The sequence below is a fragment of the Oryx dammah genome, unplaced genomic scaffold (genome assembly GCF_014754425.2).
Source record: "Oryx dammah isolate SB20612 unplaced genomic scaffold, SCBI_Odam_1.1 HiC_scaffold_28, whole genome shotgun sequence".
Classification (NCBI taxonomy): Eukaryota; Metazoa; Chordata; class Mammalia; order Artiodactyla; family Bovidae; genus Oryx; species Oryx dammah.
In genome coordinates this window covers 26,305,624-26,324,109 of record NW_024070212.1, presented here as the reverse complement: position 1 = coordinate 26,324,109, position 18,486 = coordinate 26,305,624, and the positions used below count along the sequence as shown (strand labels likewise).

Here is an 18,486-nt window from a genome sequence, read left to right as displayed (position 1 = left end):
GCTCCTCTATCCATGGGATTTCCCAGGCAAGAATACTAGAGTGGGTTGCCATGCCCTTCTCCAGAGGATCTTCCCGACCCAGGGATTGAACCCTCGTCTCTTATGTCTCCTGCATTGGCAGGTGGGTTCTTTACTACCAGTGCCACCTGGGAAGCCCGAGCTCTTGGGGCCTGGAACTAGTAGGCAAGGTGAAGGGTACAGGAGCAGAGGCAGCGGTTACAGTCCAGGGCTTGGGGCTGGACTGCCTGGGTTGGAATCCCAGTTCTACCACTGATTAGTCACGTGACCAAGGGATGCTGCTTAACGTCTCCATCCCTTTGTTTCCCTAACTGCATATCAGGGAAGATGATAATGACAGTACCTATTGCTTACAAGGGCTTCCCTGGTGGCGCAGTGGTACAGAATCCGCCTGCAATGCAGGAGACACAAGTTCAATCCCTGGGTTGGGAAGATCCCCTGGAGAAGGAAATGGCAACCCACTCCAGTAGTCTTGCCAGGGAAATTCCTTGGACAGAGGAGCCTGGTGGGCTACAGTCCATGGGGTCGCAAAGAGTCAGACACACGATTTTGCAACTGAACAGCGATGACTACCTATAAGCACAGGGCTGCCGTGAAGATGACATGTGCAGATATTTCAGTGCTTGGAACTATATTTAGCAAAACTGCATTTTAAATCTGATCAAATTTAAATTTGGAAGCTCAATTAAGCAGTCAGTGTTCCTATTTGAGGCAACTAGTGTCAAAAACATTTTACAAGGAACTGAGGCTGTTGAAACTCAATTGGAACAAGGGCTTGGACCCTTGTACTCAGGGCCCCTCACTGGTTGTATTCCATAGGCTCAGACAGCAGCCTCAGTGCATCTCCAGCTTGTTAGTGCTAATGTCCCCAGTGCCCTTGGAGGATATCCATCCAGCATGAGCTCATGTAGAAATGCCACTTTGTGACCCTTTAATCCAGTGCTCTAAAGAAGATGTCAGCCTGATGCACACACCTCTGGGGGCAGCAGGGGAGATGGTTCATTTTCACAACTGTCAAACAGTAGATCTGGCTGCATTCTGAGCGCAAGAGCTGAGAGGAGGCTGTGGAAGAGGAAGCTAGGCAGCACCACAGGGCACTGGGCAAGACCAGAGAGCTGTAAAGGTCCTTTCTAGCCAGGCCTGCCTGCAGTCCCAACAGGGAGGAGAGCTCACCGCAGAGGAGAGCAGTTGTGCTCAGGGCCAGAGAGCAGGCAGGGTCTGCAATCCCTGAACACAAGCCCTCTACTGAGACTGTCACAACTGCTGGGAGAGTCCTTGAGAGACTAGGTCACTTGGAGAGACCTTTATTACTGCTGCTGCTGAATAATCGTAGATTACAAATCTGGGAGCATCAGTGGGGAGGAAGTTTTCTTCATTGATTGGGCTCTCAAGCTTCCAGGTGGCTCTTTTCTCCTCACTCCCTCTTATTTTTCTTGCTCTCTTGGCTCCCACCTCCCCCATCCCTTGCTCAGAGCCCGCAGCTGGCTGGGGTGACCCCAGGGAGGTAGTGTGGTCAGGTGGACAATGCCCAAAGGAGCCATCCAGAAATCTAAACTCCTGTGCCTGCTATGCCTCTAACCGTGCCATCTTGAGTGCTTCACTGAACTTCTTTGGGTCTTTTCAAATGTTGGAGGTGCAGAGGGTGGTAAAGGACAGCGGAGAGGAAGGAGGGCAGGCTGAACGGTCACTCAGACTCCGCAGGGTAGTAATTCTGAGGGACGGGTAGACACGAAGTAGGGCTTTGTGGTTCAGGGTGGGGCTAGGCAACAAGTCGGCGCTCAGCTTAATTCCAGCTCCACTGCTCCCCAGCAAGTCAGCTGCTCTGGGCCTCCTCGGCTTCATCAGTTGTAAAATGGGAATAAAAGTAGTACCTCCCACATGGGGTTACTTCATCTAAGAATACAATAAGTCACCATCATACTCATCTTTATCAGAATCATGATGTAGTCAGAGGTCAAGAAAGCCTGCCAGAATTTGAATCTTGGCTTGAATACAGCAAGTGATTTAGGCAAAGTCATTAAACCCTCAAGAATCACTTTTCTCATCTGATGCTGGGAGGATCATCATCATGCATATATCCCAGGGTGGCTTTAAGGACCAAATAGGACCACCTCCACAAAGCTCACAGCACACTTCTCCAGACTCTTAGCTCTTTAAGAGAGCCATATTATTTTCTTTGGTGAGTGGGTAGGGGTTTGGTTGGTGCAGTGGGCCATGCAGAGCATGTTAGCAAGAGCAAGGTATATCAGGAAGTACTGTCTGGGTAGGAATGAAAGTCCTAGTCCTGCAGTCAGGCCCCTCTGCCCTGGTTACACATCAGTGACCTGCAGTAATGACTGACTAGTCGCAGAGTCAGGGACTTTCACGGAAAAGCCTTTCTCTTTCCCAGCCCTGAGCGGGCCAGTCCCCCTCCCCCTCCCTGAGGAAAGATGCTGTGAGCCCGTCCTCCCTCCCCAGCCTCCACCTCCAGTGCATTTCTTCCAGCTTCCCAGTAACAAGCCCCAGCATGGGCTCCTGTGGGGCAAGACACGGCTTCAGGCCCAGGGATATTTGCGCAGGGAGGAGGTGGAAGTAGTTTCAGGAGCTTGATTCATTACAGCAGCAATCTCGGTCAAACAGGTTCCTGCAGCTTCTCCGAGGCCTCTTTGTTCCATTGTTCCAGAGAGCCAGACAGGCCTCCCCACAATCCTGGGAGGGGGCAGGGGGTGGGGAAGGAAGCCCCCTGGAGTTTCGCCAGCAGGCTGCTGCTGATGGCCATTTCATCTCTGTTCACACAACACCAGGGATCCCATTCTGTTTGATTATAGCTTGTAAACCTTGGGCAACTGGCTTCTTTGCTATTTTCTTCTCCAGGGGCTGGGGGTAGCCAGAATTGTGGAAAAAAGCTGGAAACATACTGATATTTTTTTTGGACACAGACTAGGTTTTCTTGAAGAGTTTTCCCAAATCTCTAAGTCAATGATGGGAAAACTGGGACATGGGTGAACATTCCAAAAACTTAATGAAAAAAACTGGAAGGAAGCTTTCAGATAATTTGGAGCATAAATTTGTTTTTCATACAAAGGAATATTATTTGACTCTAAAAAGGAATGACTTATTGATACATACCACCTACAGATGAATATGGAAAACATTATGGTAAGGGAAAGATGCTAGGTACAAAAGGCTACATATTCCATGACTTCATTTACATGAACTATCCAGAACAGTCAAATCCATAGAGACAGAAAGTGCATTGAGTTGTTGCCAGCGGGTGGAGGAAAAGGGGATAGGAGTGGCTGCTAATTGAGATGGGATTTTTTTGAGATGATGAAAGTGTTCTGGAATTAGATAGTGGTGATGTTTGCACAGCTTTGTGAATATAGTAAAACTGCTGAACTGCACACTTAGAAAAGGTGAACCTTAGGGACTTCGGTGGTGGCCCATGGCTAAGACTCAGTGCTCCCAGTGCAGAGGGCGGGTTCAATCCCTGGTCAGGGAACTAGATCCCACAGGCTGCCACTAAGAGTTCGCGTGTCACAACTAAGACCCAGGGTAGCCAAATACACAAATATTTAAAGAACAATGTATCTTATGATATGTGGATTATACCTCAATTTTTTAAATTGCATGATAAAAACATCTGGGTTTCAGTTTGTAAGAAACTGTGGAGTCTGACAGTGTTTTACCAAACAAACAAAATGCTGGTCAGATAGTGAAGAGCTGGGCTCGGTCTCAGCCAGTCATCAGCATATCTAATTACCTGCTTACAGGTATTTATTCAGCACCTACTCTGTGTCAAGGCACGGACAAGAACCAGGTATATACTGATGAATGGGACAGTTGTCCCCTCTTTGTGGCCTCCCACTAGCTCATTGTGCCCTCTTCTCTGACCCTCTACTTCCCTGTCTTTATGAATGAATATATGAGAGGCTGAGGCAAATACCATACAAATGTATCTTACCCGGAACAGTGGCTCCCGAACCCCACAGGGCATCAGCACTTGGCTCAGAGCTTGTTTCAGTCAGTCCCAGGTGGCTTGGTGGCACTGTCGGCTTGGGAAGCCCTGCCCAGGCACCTCACAGCCTGGCTGCTTAGCCATCCTAAAGGAAGTTCCCTGCCTTCTCTGGTTGCGTTCTGGACTGTCCCAAGTCTTCCAAAACACACTTCAGAATCACCACTTACCCTTCCCTTTGGGAAACTTTATTTACAGAGCACTGCTGTAGGAATCCAGAATTTTACCACCTGCAAAATTTATTTTTCCTGCACTAGTGTTAAAAAGAATGAAACCAGGAAAAACTTAACCAGGTTAACACCCATTTATAGGGTCATTTTGTACTTTAGGAATAAGCTGCTTGTTTTGCCCAGTTCTCATTATTTGGCGGAATATTTTCTATGAAGTTTCCCAAGCATAGACAATATTTTGCAGACCAAAGGACTCACAGTTGTTATTTTAAGGTAGGATTGTAATTCATATAGGCTAGATCACAACATTGGTAAATGAAGTTTAAATGTGAACAGAAGTTTACCTCCATCCCCCTATACACAGGGGCTTCCCTGGTAGCTCAGCTGCAATATAGGAGACCCTGGTTCCATTTCTGGGCTGGGAAGATCCCCTGGAGAAGGGATAGGCTACCCACTCCAGTATTCTTGGGCTTCCCTGGTGGCTCAGACAGTAAAGAATCTGCCCGCAATGCAGGAGACCAGGGTTAGATCTCTGGGTTGCGAAGATCCCCGAAGGAGGGCATGGCAACCCACTCCAGTATTCTTGCCTGGAGAATCCCCATGGACAGAGAAGCCTGGCGGGCTACAGTCTTTGGGATCGCAGAGCTGGACACGACTGAGCGACTAAGCACAGCACCCACATACACATCCTTAAACCTGGGATGTTTTAGCATCCTCCTCCTCAGTCCCTGGTGCTTCTTAATAGGCAGCTAGGCAGAATGAGGTTCATACTCACTTGTGCTGTGCTTAGTCGCTCAGTAGTGTCTGGTTCTTTGTGACCCCATGGACTGTAGCCTGCCAGGCTCCTCTGTCCATGAGATTGTCCAGGCAAGAATACTGGAGTGGGTTGTCATTTCCTTCTCCAGGGTCATACTCTCTTGCTGCTGCTGCTGCTGCTGCTAAGTCGCTTCAGTCATGTGCAACTCTGTGTGACCCCATAGATGGCAGCCCACCAGGCTCCACTGTCCCTGGGATTCTCCTGGCAAGAACACTGGAGTGGGTTGCCATTTCCTTCTCCAATGCATGAAAGTGAAAAGTGAAAGTGAAGTCGCTTAGTTGTGTCCGACTCTTAGTGACCCCACGGACTGCAGCCTACCAGGCTCCTCCGTCTATGGGATTTTCCAGGCAAGAGTACTGGAGTGGGGTGCCTTTGCCTTCTCCGCATACTTTCTTAGCTGTGTGCACATTTGAATGTGGAATCATCCCTAACAGGCTACCTACCACCAGGGGGCGCTCGATACCGTGCGGTTGCGGAAGACCGGAAATGACGGAAGAGAGGGTGAGGGCTGACAAAGGAGAGAGGTCAGTTTTGGCCTAAGGTGCGTAAAAGTGGGGACGAGGGTTAGGGTTCCTACCTGGGTCACTCCTCTCCGCAAATGCCACAATGTGGATTCCGTTCAAATCATCTTCCTGTGGGAGAGAAGAATCAAAGTTACTCTCCTGGGTGGAAGGATACCAGGGAGTGAGTCCCGGACAGACTCAGAGGCTGGAATGAAAATGGGAGGCGGTGGAGCGGGGTGGACGCAGGGGCACACATTCAGGAAGGGAATACCGATGAGCCGCGGGGAAGACTGGAGTTTAATCAATGGGTTTGCAAGACAGGAAAACACCAACCACACACAGACATTAGCATGAAAAGGGACTCACTCCCGTGGGCTGGAGGATCCAGGTGAGCAGCAGTAAAAGGCAAAATGAGGAAGAATGTGAGTTTGGTTCATCAGGAGCTCCGAGAGCCACAAAGCATTCTGAACACAGCTCCGCGAGTGCGTGTCAGTGTGTGTTTCAAGAATTCACCGCCAGCAAATATAATCAAATACCAGATTATAGAAACTTCCGAATGCTGCTAACAGATCCTGAAACTGTCCTCAAACAGGTAGCAGATAAGACTGTATGAGATAAGTGAGGATGCGGGTCTGTTTTGTTCACACAAGAATCTACACCTGTGTAGTGCTTTTGTTAAAGACATCTCTTATTGAAGAAGCAGAACCTGTGTGGTCAGTAGGGGGCGCTTTGCTGAGTGTGACCTCCCAAGTTGTTTCCTTGGGGTCCTTTCTGCTTGCCAAAGCAGGATAGATCCTGAGAGTGGGCAGCTGCAGGAAAAGTCTGGAATTTAGACTTAGGGAAAGTTGAGAGTGTGACAGTAAAAGTGTGTGTGGAGGCTGGGATGGAGTAGAGAATCTAGAGAGAGTGTTTCAAATCCATGGGCAACCAAGTGCATCTCGTGTTTCTATGTCCTGAGCAGAAAGGACCATATATGCACCTTGTGTCTCCTCTGCACTGATTATTCCTGCAGAAGGAGAAGCAGGAGCTTGGAGGGGCCCCTCTTATGAGAAATGTGAGCCTCGGGAGACCTGGAGAGGAAGCTGTGTGAGAATGGGGGCACCAGGGACAAATCTAAGTGAATATGATTATCGCTGACACCGGTAGAGGGATTCACCGGGTGCCCTGAATGTCATATTAGAATCATCCTAGGGAAAAAAAAAAAAAAAACCTCCAGGCATTCAAACCTCTCATGATCTCTGTTTCCATTTCAGTTGATTTTAATGCTGGTGCAATCCTATCTAAATGCTAATTTTTTTTCCTTTGAGTTTGGAATGGACAAAAACCTCCAAATGGTCTGAGAGATTACATGGAAAATATTATTATTAAAAACAAGAGAGTGGGCACTGCCATGGTCAGACTCTGGGGAATTGAATTTTACAGATATGTGTGTGCACGCATATGTGAGTACAGGTTTATTACACAAATCTGACGGCAACCAGAAGGGGAGTCTGAGCTTTCACTGTTTTACATGTGCTGTTATCGCCAGACAGAACATCCTGATCAGTTCTCATTAGGCTACCCTGTGTCTCTGTCGCCTGTCATCAGTTGGAAGTAAGCAGTGTTAACTCTAGGAAGAAGGCTTCATTTCTGTGTACCCTTCTACAGTGCATTTGGAAATTAGTTTTAGAATTAAGAATCCACGTTAATTTGCTAAGAAGCTGTTCTTAATACGGCTGTCACTCTTCAGGCCTGAGATGGCCCTTGGATGAAGAACCGTAATGCAGAGAAAGAGCCTCTTTCTTTATGGATCTCAAAGATTCAGCACACAAACCTGTATTGAATACCTGCAGAGAGGCAGTTGCTTCTCAGTGCCAGGTATTTTCAGTAATAAGCTCACAGAGCAAGAATCCATGATCAGGCCGGTAAGTCAGGGCTACTCAGTGTGAATGCAATGTGTAAGGTGGGGGAAGAGCCAAGCTGACTATCCGCGGCCTGAGAACACCCCAGGGGCTTTCTCTGAACCCCACAGCCTTTGCTGTGCAGATCACGCAGTTAGTCATTGCATTGCCTTGAAAATAACCTTTTTAATTGCGCAAATCTCTCTCAGCTCGATGGCAGGCTCTCTGAAGGAAGGGATTATGGCTTAAAATAATAATGATGGTGAAAATGGCAACAGTGATATTTGCCACTTGCCACACAATGTATCCGTACTTTGTAAATACAATATTTCTGAATCTCAAAGTCTGATTCCTATTTAAGGCTTCAAGAATTGAGCTACTTACCTAAAGCCATGGAGATGGTACATGACATAACTGGGATTCAAGCCAGCTCTGTCTGACCCCAAAGTCCATTCCTTTTCTTTCTCAGTGACGGGGTCCCAAATAGGCCACTGTGACATAAAACTGTTTTGGCTGAAGGCATCTGAATTCCTGAAATGTTTTAACTGCCTAAAAGCAGAGCCTCCCCAAGAACTCAGTTGTCATCACTCAGACAGACATTATCACAAAATTATCGTTATCTGCCATCTAGTCTCCTAAGGGCCCATTTATCACTCAAAAAAGTCATTTTGTTCTCCCAGAAGTGCTTCTCTGCCCCCCCACCCCACCCCCATTCCCCATTAAGATGGTGTAAGCCCTTCCTTGAGTCACGTTTCTCCCATGCATGAACAGCTGATTAAATCTGTGGTTTTTTCCTCTTGCCAATCTGTCTTTTATCAGTTTAATTTGCAGGCCCTGAGAAATAGACCTAAGAGGGTAGAGGAGAAATTTTCCTCTCTGACATTCCCAACAAGAGAGAGAATGGGCTCTGCTAATCTGTTGTCTCTCCACAGGCTTTGCAGAAGATGTTGCAAATGCTGGTCGGTAGCTCTTTCTTCAGTTGAAAGAGGCCAAGGAGGGGCTTTTAGGCCAAGTGTCTGAGCACCAGATGCCCAAAGAAGTGGACATTTGGGAGTTACTTTGATGACTCCCTTAGTGTAGATTTGCTGGCACTTTGTATGTCCCTCTGTCATAGCAGCAAACATACTGGGCTGGTGTTCTGTTACTCTTGGGACTGTTTCATCTACTCAACCCTGAATTCCTAAGGACAGGACAGCAATGCTTATTTTTATAACGTGATTAGGACAATGTAATAGGTTCTTCTTAATGTCTGTTGAATTTTTTTATAAAAAGAGTATAGTGATAAAAATCTTACATACCTCTTGAAGAAAATTAACAAATATTAGAGATACCAAGGAGAAAGGAAACATCAGTTACCCACCAATCAGATATTACCATTGTTCATATTTAACTCTGTTTCCTTCTAGTCTCTGTTGAATGTTTGCTCTCATGTTGAATGAAGAGATGCAAGGAGAAGAAAAATAGTTAAAACTGTCAGATTCCCTAACTAAGGGGGAATCAGTGATGTAGGGGTTCACTGGAGGAGATCCCTGGCCCCCTCTGAGAACGACTTTCTTATTGCAACCAAGGGAAGATTCTTTCAGCAAGAGCTGCTGAGTCCCAATTTCTGTGGGCTTTTGCCAAGGACTGTGGCTGACAACTGGCCAGGATGGAGGGCTGGTGGGGAGGTGGAGTCTCAAAGCAGAGGGACAAGTCAGCATTGAGTCTGGACAGTCATTGAATATTCTAAGTAAATAAATAAATAGCTATCTGATTTACACACAGCAAGTATTACTAGGTACCAGTATTTTGGGAATAATAATTTATATTTTCTGTGATTTACTGCTGTAAAAACCTGTACAGTTGGGGAGAGAAGCCAGTCAGTTTGCTTTAGCCCTACCTAGTTTTTCTATTTTATTTAAATATCTTGCAATGTCTAAGCAAGTGGGTGTTGAAGATCAAGATTTTGAAGTTGACAAATTGGTCACTTTACCCAGCCTGTGCGGTGTAAGTTGCTGTTGCCAAATAGCCCCTGAAAGTGGGTACATGTGGATGGGATAGGGACCGAATGGCTTCCCCAAGGTCCTTCTGACAGTCTGATTTCTGCCCCTCTTTCAGGATGCGAAGATAACCCTGGGTGGCCTGCCTGCCCTCTCTCCCTAGTTGGAGACTTGGATGAGGGGCTGGCTAGGGCTTCTGGGGATGTCATATGGATATTCCACGATGAGGTGTTGGAAAGGACTAAACCCCTCTGGTTGCCCTTTTCTCTGCCTGGTTGAATTCAATACACAGCCCCTTTCCATTTAGAAAGCAGTTGAATATATACTAATGTGGAAAGTATGAGCCATCACTTTTATTTTATAGTATAGCAAAAGCTATAACTTATTCATTAAGTGAAAAGAAAGCAGAGACTGGGTTCCACTGAAGCCAGACGGCAAACTTCCTTTCTGAATATCTGCCTCTGATATGGGAGAGGGAGCATTTCTTTGGAGCAGTGTGCAGGGGGGTGATTTGAGAGGTGTCCATGATCAGAAGGAGGGGGCAGGACTCTCCTACAGTGGTGGTGTGGTTTTGGGTGTGATACTGCTCTGTCAGTGAGGAAAGGCCTGAGAGAAGGGTTCTACAATTTTGCAGTGTTTCCCTGCCAGGAGCCTAGAGACTTATCTCTTAAGAATGAACAAAATAAGAATTAAAGGTATACCTGAACAGAACAGTAATAATCACTCTTGATTTGAAATGGTACCTTGTGTCATGAAAGACAAAGACAGACCAACAACCTATTTTAGATTAAAGGCAACTAAAAAAACATAGCAGTCAAACTCAAGCCTTGGATCAAGGTTTGGATCCTGCGCCAGGAAAAAAATGTTTTCTCTTGCTATAAGGATATTAGTGATGACTGTCAATTTAAATGTGGAATTGTGTTAGTATTAACTTCCTGATTTGGATAAGCATACTGTGATTATGTGGGCATCCCAGATGGCACTAGTAGTAAAGAACTTGCCTGCCAGTACAGGAGACGCAAGAGACTCTGGTTTGATCCCTAGGTCGGGAAGATTCCCTGGAGAAGGGCACGGCAACCCGCTCCAGTATTCGTGCCTGGAGAATCCCATGGACAGAGGAACTCGGCGGGCTAAGGTCCATAGGGTTACAAAGAGTTGGATACAACGGAAGCAATTTTGCATGCATGCACACACTGATTATGTAAGAAAAAGTTCTTGTTTTTACACAACTTCTGAAGTGTTTAGGAGCAAAAGGGAATTGGGTCTGCTATTTACTCTCAAACAGTTCAGAAAACTATATCAAGAGAATGTGATAAAGCCAAACGTTAGCACTTGGGGAATCTGGGTAAAGAGGTCATGGAATTTGTTGCACTGTTTTTTATAAGTCTGAAATTGTTTTAAGTGAAAGGTGAGAATATTTTGAAAAAGGAATATTATTTTTAAAGCATTGTTATACTCTTTTTGTTATTTTAAAATCCAATAACAAGACCTCCTAAATGTTAAATTTTTGAAAGGTTTAAATGTTAGGAAAAGATGTTTCTATTGTGCTGTGTTGCTGTTAAATAGTCCACTCCTCCAGATTGAATTATTTGCCTTTGGTGTGAAATGTTTGTTTTACCTTCAGACATCCAAAGAAGTTACATGCCAGTAAAACAGAGAGTGTCAGGTTACTCCATGATTCTGTTCATCAGTCGCTTTAGACTCTGAACTAGAGAATTAGTAAACACATGCTTCCATGTTAATCTCTTTCTCCCTACCACCAACCCTTCTCTCCCTCTCCACCAAAATGTTGCCTTATGGGGACATGGTCCACTCTAGGATATATGCTGGAGAAAACAAGAGATTTGGTTCCAGATGATCTAAATTTAAGTCCCCAGCTCTAATGCTTATTGGTTATATATCTTTGAGTAATTGATTTAATCTGTGTGATTGTCAGTTTTTCTAGGAAGCAAAAATACTACTTGTTCTATATCACTTTCCAGAACTGTTCTATATCACTTTCCAGATTCAAGTAAAGAGGCACGTGAAATGCTTTGAAAAAAGCTTCACAGACTTTGGTTGTTACTGTTTACTCAATTTTGTATAAAGCTGGGGTGGGGTGGGGGTGTGTATCTTCAAGGCCTTCTTTATAATGCTAACCCACCTGACATATTGTCTGTGACATAGACCTTGGGACAATCTGACTTGGCACTTTTCAGTGCCTTGAGTTGGTATTTACAAAAACAGCTACCACGCACTAATGGAGTACCTACTGTGTCTGGGTTCTTCATACCTTTCATCCCTACAATAAGCCTGATTTTAGATGTAGGAGCTAAAGCTCAGAAAGGCCACATGATTTAAGGAAGGACACAAAGCTAATAGGTGGCAGATTCTGAACTTGAGCCCAAGTCTGAAATGCGTGGTCTGAGCTGCTTCTACCTGTGACCTTGGGTTTCTGGTGGCCACTGAATAAAAGCCAGTGGTCACTCTAGGAAGTGAGCTCAGAGATACAATAGTTTTGCCTCGTGGCCAGCCCAGGGGAACGGAGTTGTAACTCAGTGTGACGCTGTCCACATGTCAAATTCTCCATCACCCCAGACACCCACTCCAGGCAAATAAGACTTGGTTTGAGGTTTGGAATTCAAAGGGGTATTCCTCTTGGGGAATGTACTCATCTCTACAAGGCAGAAAGAGTTTGCCACTTTCTTACCCATGTTTCAAACATATCTTCTGGGCGCAGGCGACGTAGAGTGGGTCTGGGGGGAAAAAAAAAAAAAAGATAAACTTCCTTGAATAGAGATGACCTCAGCTGACACCAAAGCCCCAGCACAGTGAAATGTAGGATGAGATGTTGGTTCACTTTCCCAAGTCCTACATACTTGTTTTCTCTCTTAAGGAAACAGCAGATTGACCCTGTTGTGTATGACACAGAGCTGGGCCTAAAGGCTTCCCATAGGCCCATTTGAGCCCAAGATTATAAAGTCTATCACAGAAAATGGGTCACAGGGAACGGGGTCAGCTTATGCCCAGGCCAAGAAGCCCTTTCCCTTCTCACTGATAGGGCACACTCCTGAGAACCCTGAGCAGGCCCAGAATCAGGAGACCCAGGAGAGGAAACAGCCCAGAGCTACAGTAGTTTTATCACCACAGTGATCCATCAAAAGCCATTGAGGGGTGTTTGGAGGAGCAGGTTGGATCTATCTTTTGCTCACAGTTTCACTTCTTTTTGAATGTAGGCAAATACTGTTAGCCTTGTTGGTATTTATTCATCCGAGTGCTGTTTCCCTGTGGGGACCAAGGCCGACCCAGTAATGGAGTCATTATGCTCCATGTTCAGTGAGCCTCTGTGACCGTGAGGAGGGGAGGGTTGGGTGGATGAGGCGGTAAACCCACCACCATGTTCCATGTTCTGGTGTTGTCTCTCCTTAAGAGCCAGGGTCAGCAGACTACATACAGATGGAGGGGCCAATCCAGCCAATGGCTCCTGTTTTTATAAATAAACTTCTGTTGGGACATAGCCACACACATTTGTTTATATATGGCCCATGACTGTTTGCTCACTACAACGGTGGAATTGAGTGCTTGCAGCAGTGACCATCTGGCCCACAAAGCCTGCAATATTTATTTTCTGGCCCTTTACAAAAAACGTATGCTGATCCATGCTAGTGCTAATGGTATCAAATACTCCTCTCCCAGAAGTTCTATGCACAAAATGTTCATCCTTGGCTTCATTACTTAACTACCCTGAGCCCAATTCCTTGATCTGTAAAATTCAGATATAATTTGTTATATCCCCCATAATGTTGAAGGTTAGGTAAAATCACTTCCCAAAGCACCTGGCATCATACTTTAGGATGCTAACATTAAATCACTGTCATTATCATTGTGGAATTTTACTTGTGACATCTTACTGTATGAGGTGATTTCTTCACTGCGGGGAGGTGGTCTAACCTTGTTTGCAAATGTAAACCCATATTCAGAAAATGTGGCCACTGATCAATGACCAGCAAAGCCACACTGCTGAGTTCAGTTCTGCTGGGGTACTAACTCCAGGTTGTTGCTCTTGGGGGTCTGAAATGGTGGGACTGAGAGGCTTGTCCCCATCCCCCAGGCCCTGGATCACCCCTGCTGCCACTCCCTGCATGCCATCTGGGGCACCTTTGGTGCTCTTTCACAAACTCCACGAGCTCCTCTTCTGTGTAGGGTTTGTCAGGGATGGCAATGGGCTCTTCCATAAATGGCTCGTAGAAGTCAACCTCATTCATCTTCAAGGACAATTTCTTTGCAACCTGTAACAATTAGAAGCAACACAATAGTTTCCTTGAACAGCAGTCTAGAGTAGCAGTGGGCTGTCCAGCTACAAGTGTGTGTGTTCTCTGCAAAAGACATGGGAGCGTATGTGTGGTTTTAACTTAAATGTTGAAATGATAGGAACTCAACACCTAGGCCTGGCCGGACCCACCTCCTTTTGTGATCAAAGGACAGATAGAGAGGGAAAATCCTCTCTGGCAGATGAGATCCAGTCAGGGCCAGAGAGCAGTCAGAATGGAAGGTGGGAAATTTAATTCCATAATCACCATCACTGAACTGTGTTTGCCAGGGCCTAGAGGAGGAAGCAAATGTCAGCAGATCATGTTCAGCGTCCTGGGATGCATGGATTTAACTGAACCGATTTTGATAGGCCAGGCAGTTGATGGAAACCATGGAAAGCACACAGGTACTCAGGATCAGAGGCCAACCCATTAGTCTGTCCCAGATCAGCTCATAAACTGTAATTACTATTTCGGTTGAAGCATTGGCCCGAGGCTGTCTCTCAGTCCTGGGTGTGTCTGATGGTTTCTGAGGCTCTGGAAACTGCCTGGTTGGTTACCTGTCAGAAGGTGACCTGCCATCCTGGTTTGTCCAGGGTGGAGGGGTTTCCCAGGATTCAGACTTTCTGTGCTCATGCTGGGAGAGTACCCAGCAAGCAAGGATGAGTGGCTTACCCTGTGTCAAATAGAAAGCACGGGGAGCCAGCCTATAGACTGGGAGCTGTGTGCTCTTTTGATTAACATGGCTGTGCAGTCTGGTCATGGCAGAATGGTTGCTGTGTTCACCAGCAGAGCTGCTGAACTCACATCTCCTTTTGTGAAATGATTCGAGAGGCTTGGAATGTGCAACGCTCTGTAGAAAACCAAATGCCATTCTTTTCGAGTTCAGAGCTGTGGTCCCAGAAAGCACAGGGATGAACAGTGGTTCCCTTGAAGCTAAAGAGGAATTGCCTAAGAGCTGACGCCCTGTGGTGGTAACCAACGGTGCAGAGGCCCAGGGCAGCCATGACTAACTGGGGAGGGGGAGGAACTGGGTGTTACATAAGCGGTTACACAAGGAGGTCCATTCTGAGCCAACACTGGTATCCCTATGGCTTTTGTCATCACTTGCTGTTAATTCCGGGTCACTGTATTGCAAAAAAACGTTTTTTAAGGACTTAAGGGAAAGCAACACCCACATTGCTACTCAAGAGCTAACAAAAACAGCTGTATTAAGAGCCAAAGTCTGTCAAAGAGATTTAATGGTGATGTTGATTTTGCTTTAAGGGGCAAAAAGGTGTGGGGTTTTCTCTTTTTTCCCTCTTCTATGGTATGGGGGTGGTGAGGATGATGGGGTGGGGAGTGTGGTTAGGGGAAAGGGGAGGAAAGAGCAACCATACAACCATGGGTTGGGTTTACACGCAGTTCTTCACAAAGCTGGGCTCTCGCAGAATGAGCTTGAAAATGACATTGGATTCTGGTTTTCTGAGTTTACCTACCAGGAAACTGTGTTTGTAGGTGATGACCAGATGAACAAAAACAAATCATAGCAAACACATGGAGTGCTTGCTGTGTGCCAGTTACTGTTGCAAAGTGTTTTAAGTTGATTACTTTATGAATCTCCACTTTGATTGTACGAGGTCGGAGCTATTATTATACTTATTTTACACATGATGAGCTTGAGGCACAATTTGCGGATGAATTGTTCAAGTGGAGTGTTCTGAACTGCCAATTTGCCTCCATTCCAACTTTCCATTTCATTTCCTTCCAAATTACCTTTTCCTTGACATTGTACAGAAAGGAATTTATGTTCCTTTAAATATCAGATTGGCACTGTGCATGGTGTAGGGAGATGTTTCCTTATTCCTCTTGTAACAGGTTCTCATCAACTCATCCGCAGATCAGTCTACCAGAATGAAGGCTTCCTGAAGGTGAGAAGCAGCTCATCACACCCTCCATTAAGGTAAACAGTGGAGATGCACCTGTTTGTGTGAGTGTGTGTGTGTGTGTAAGGATGTGCAGTGTTAAGACCATGAATGTGCAGTTGGAATATGATGTTTGTAAGTTTAAATCTTGGGCACTCTGAGCAGAATTTTCTAGAGGCGAATATCCCCTATATAGGCCCGTTCTCTATATCCCCGTCACTACCATAGAATTTTCTCATCTTGAATCTCAGATAATTCCTTCCTTTTCCTTTTAATTGTATCTTAGATGGTAAAGACTGAAGGAAGCTTGACTGATTGAGGCACTGATTGATTCTTCAATAAATATTTAGTGAGGCCGACTATATCGGGACCCAGACCTGTTTCATGGATGGTACCGTTAAATAAGAATGGATTTTACTAATAAAATCTGAGGAGATTCAATCATGAATTCTTTTGTCCTTTTTTTCTAAAAAAAAAAAAAAAAAATTAGTTGGAATGGAGTTTGCCAAGGCAAGAAGATTATAAAGTACAATGGCCTTTCTTCTGATGTTTGCATGTGTATAAATCTTGATAACATGCTTTTCCCCAAGTTAGCAAGCCATTTCGGTTGTTGCAGATGAAACCAACTCAATGAATTTAGGTCTTCTCTGTCAACTTTGTTTAGAGAATCACAGCTTCTTTTGGCCCAATATGGTTCAAACAAATGATTTTGCTTCTCACTGTTTTACTCCAAGAAAATAATAGGTCAGTGGGAGATGGCAAGAGATAATTAGAACTGACATTTTTCAGGCTGTGAGTGAGGTGCCATAGAGTGGACGCCATCCTCAGTCCTCTGACTCTTTTTCCATTTGCTTCAGGCAGGTTGGGCCCTTGTGTGGCTTGATACAGAATCAAGATCCATTGATCAGTGCTGGTCCCAAACCTGTGTGCCAGCTAAAATTTCCCAGGGAGCTCTTAGAAAATGCACATTTCTGGGTCTGGCCATAATGCTAAAACCCCCCCCCAAATTTCCAGGTGTGAGTTCCAAGAACCAGTGTGTTTAAAAGCTCCTTGGGGCCTACCAACACGGAGAGTGGTTGGAAGCTGGTAAACTCCCAGATCTACATGAGCAGCCCTGATATCTCATCCTCACTACAGTTCTCCAACTCTTATAATGTATTTAACGTAATATATTTATGGGTTTGTTTACTTACTTTCTGTCTTCCCATCTTCTCCTTCCCCCAACACATACTAAACTCTAAATCCTACAAGGAGAGAAATCTGATTTGCTCAGTGTTGTGCCCCTGGCATCTGGAAGAGTGTCTGGCACATAACAGGCCCTCAGTAAATGCTTGCTAGGTGGGTGGATGAATAAATAAACGAAAGATCCTTGCAGTTGAATGTCTTCCCAACTTGTAGAAATTAGAGCTCAGACCCCGTCTTATGTTCCTCAATAGATTCTTCTTCCTAGCTTTCCTAGTGTTTTTAGTAGCTTTACAGTCTTTACTGTCCCAAAGCAGAGACTTGCAATCTTAAGCTGTTTGTGTGTCTTCTCTTGTCTTTCTCTCCATCTCAACAGTCCGCTTGTCATCTCAACCTCTGCCAGTTGGTTCTTCATCTTTGAGACTGTATTAGGGTTTCCTGGACCCTTGCCTGTCCTGACTTCAAACCTCTGTAAAGCCCCTCCCTTTCCAGATCCCTCTGGCATGCCTTACGGTGGAGTGTCTCACTAACAGGTCCTTCTGCCCACTTCTTCTGCTCTAGCACCCCCTGCTGGGCACCAGTGAGGCTTAGACTGGGGACAGCCATGCCTCCTGGACCTTACCGTTCCCCCCACTCTGCAACTGATGACTATAAATTCTTAAATACCTTATGGCATGATCAAGACTGCTCAGTGCCACAGCTCCTCCTTCTGTGTTCTATATAGAGGTAGAGAGTGTATCTTTTTATAAATGTCATAAAATCCCACAGGGCTACGTGACAGGGGCACTTGTGACTCAGTGTCTTTCAGAGTTTTTAGTGAAGAGCCCTGTGAGTTTTTAATTATAGCCTGACCTCACCTTCATGGGCCTCATATGGTTAGGCTGGAAGGCACAGCTAAAACCAGACACTACCCTGAGTTTAGGATTGGACCAGCCTTCTAGGAACTGAGGCCTTCCTGCTTGGCCAAGCTTACTGTCTGACTCTGTCTTCCTTCAGATGAGTTCTTACCCAGGAGCTGCTGTATTCCCTCCCAGCCCGTTAAAACCAAACGAGAGTGATGAATTTCCTTTATGCTTTCTCTGGGCCTCCCCTTCTCTAATACTCCCCCCCAGTCTCCCTTCGCCTGGGCTTAGATGACTGCCTCTTCTTAACAACAGTACTGGCTCACACTTACTGAACGTTTACCATGTGCCAGATGGCAGCTAAGCATTGACATGTATTGTTTCTTTCTCTTGAGAGCAGCAGGACAGAGCATTTGACTTTGAAGTCAGGCTGACCTACTAACTATGTGACCATGAGCAGATCTATTTTGTCTCTCCGTGCCTTGGTTTCATCTTCCATGGACTGAGAATCCTAATTCCTCTTATACAGGAGTGTTGAGAGGATTAAATGAGAAAAGCAACGCAAAGCTCTTAGCACAAAGCCTGACACATTAAAAGTACTTAATAAATGATAGTTATTATTCCTTTTGATATTCTTGTTCCAGCTGTCTCCCAACTCTAATCCACACAATTAGGGTACGCATTCTTCAAGTTTGGATTGTATTACTTAGATTATAGAGCTCTCTTCTGGATTATAGGCTTGCAGACGGGGGTCATACCCATAGAAGTGGTTATGTATATATATTTAATGCAATCTCTTTTCATTATACTCCTTCCCTGCTCCAGCACTTATAGGCTTCCTCTTGTTTTTTAAAGAAAACTTGAACTCCTTGTGGTAGCAATGCCCATGAATGCTGTTCATCAAAGCC

General features: G+C 45.4%; 1 protein-coding gene across 1 annotated transcript in view; it reads right to left on the bottom strand.

The window, feature by feature from the left end:
* Positions 1-18,486, bottom strand: part of CASQ2 (calsequestrin 2) — a 72,517-nt gene that overhangs the window by 12,922 nt on the left and 41,109 nt on the right. The window contains exons 6-8 of the mRNA XM_040230963.1: positions 13,499-13,629; positions 12,051-12,096; positions 5,577-5,631 (exon numbers count right to left, since the gene is read on the bottom strand). Coding sequence (XP_040086897.1) covers positions 5,577-5,631; positions 12,051-12,096; positions 13,499-13,629 — 232 coding nt within the window. The remainder of the gene's footprint in view (positions 1-5,576; positions 5,632-12,050; positions 12,097-13,498; positions 13,630-18,486) is intronic.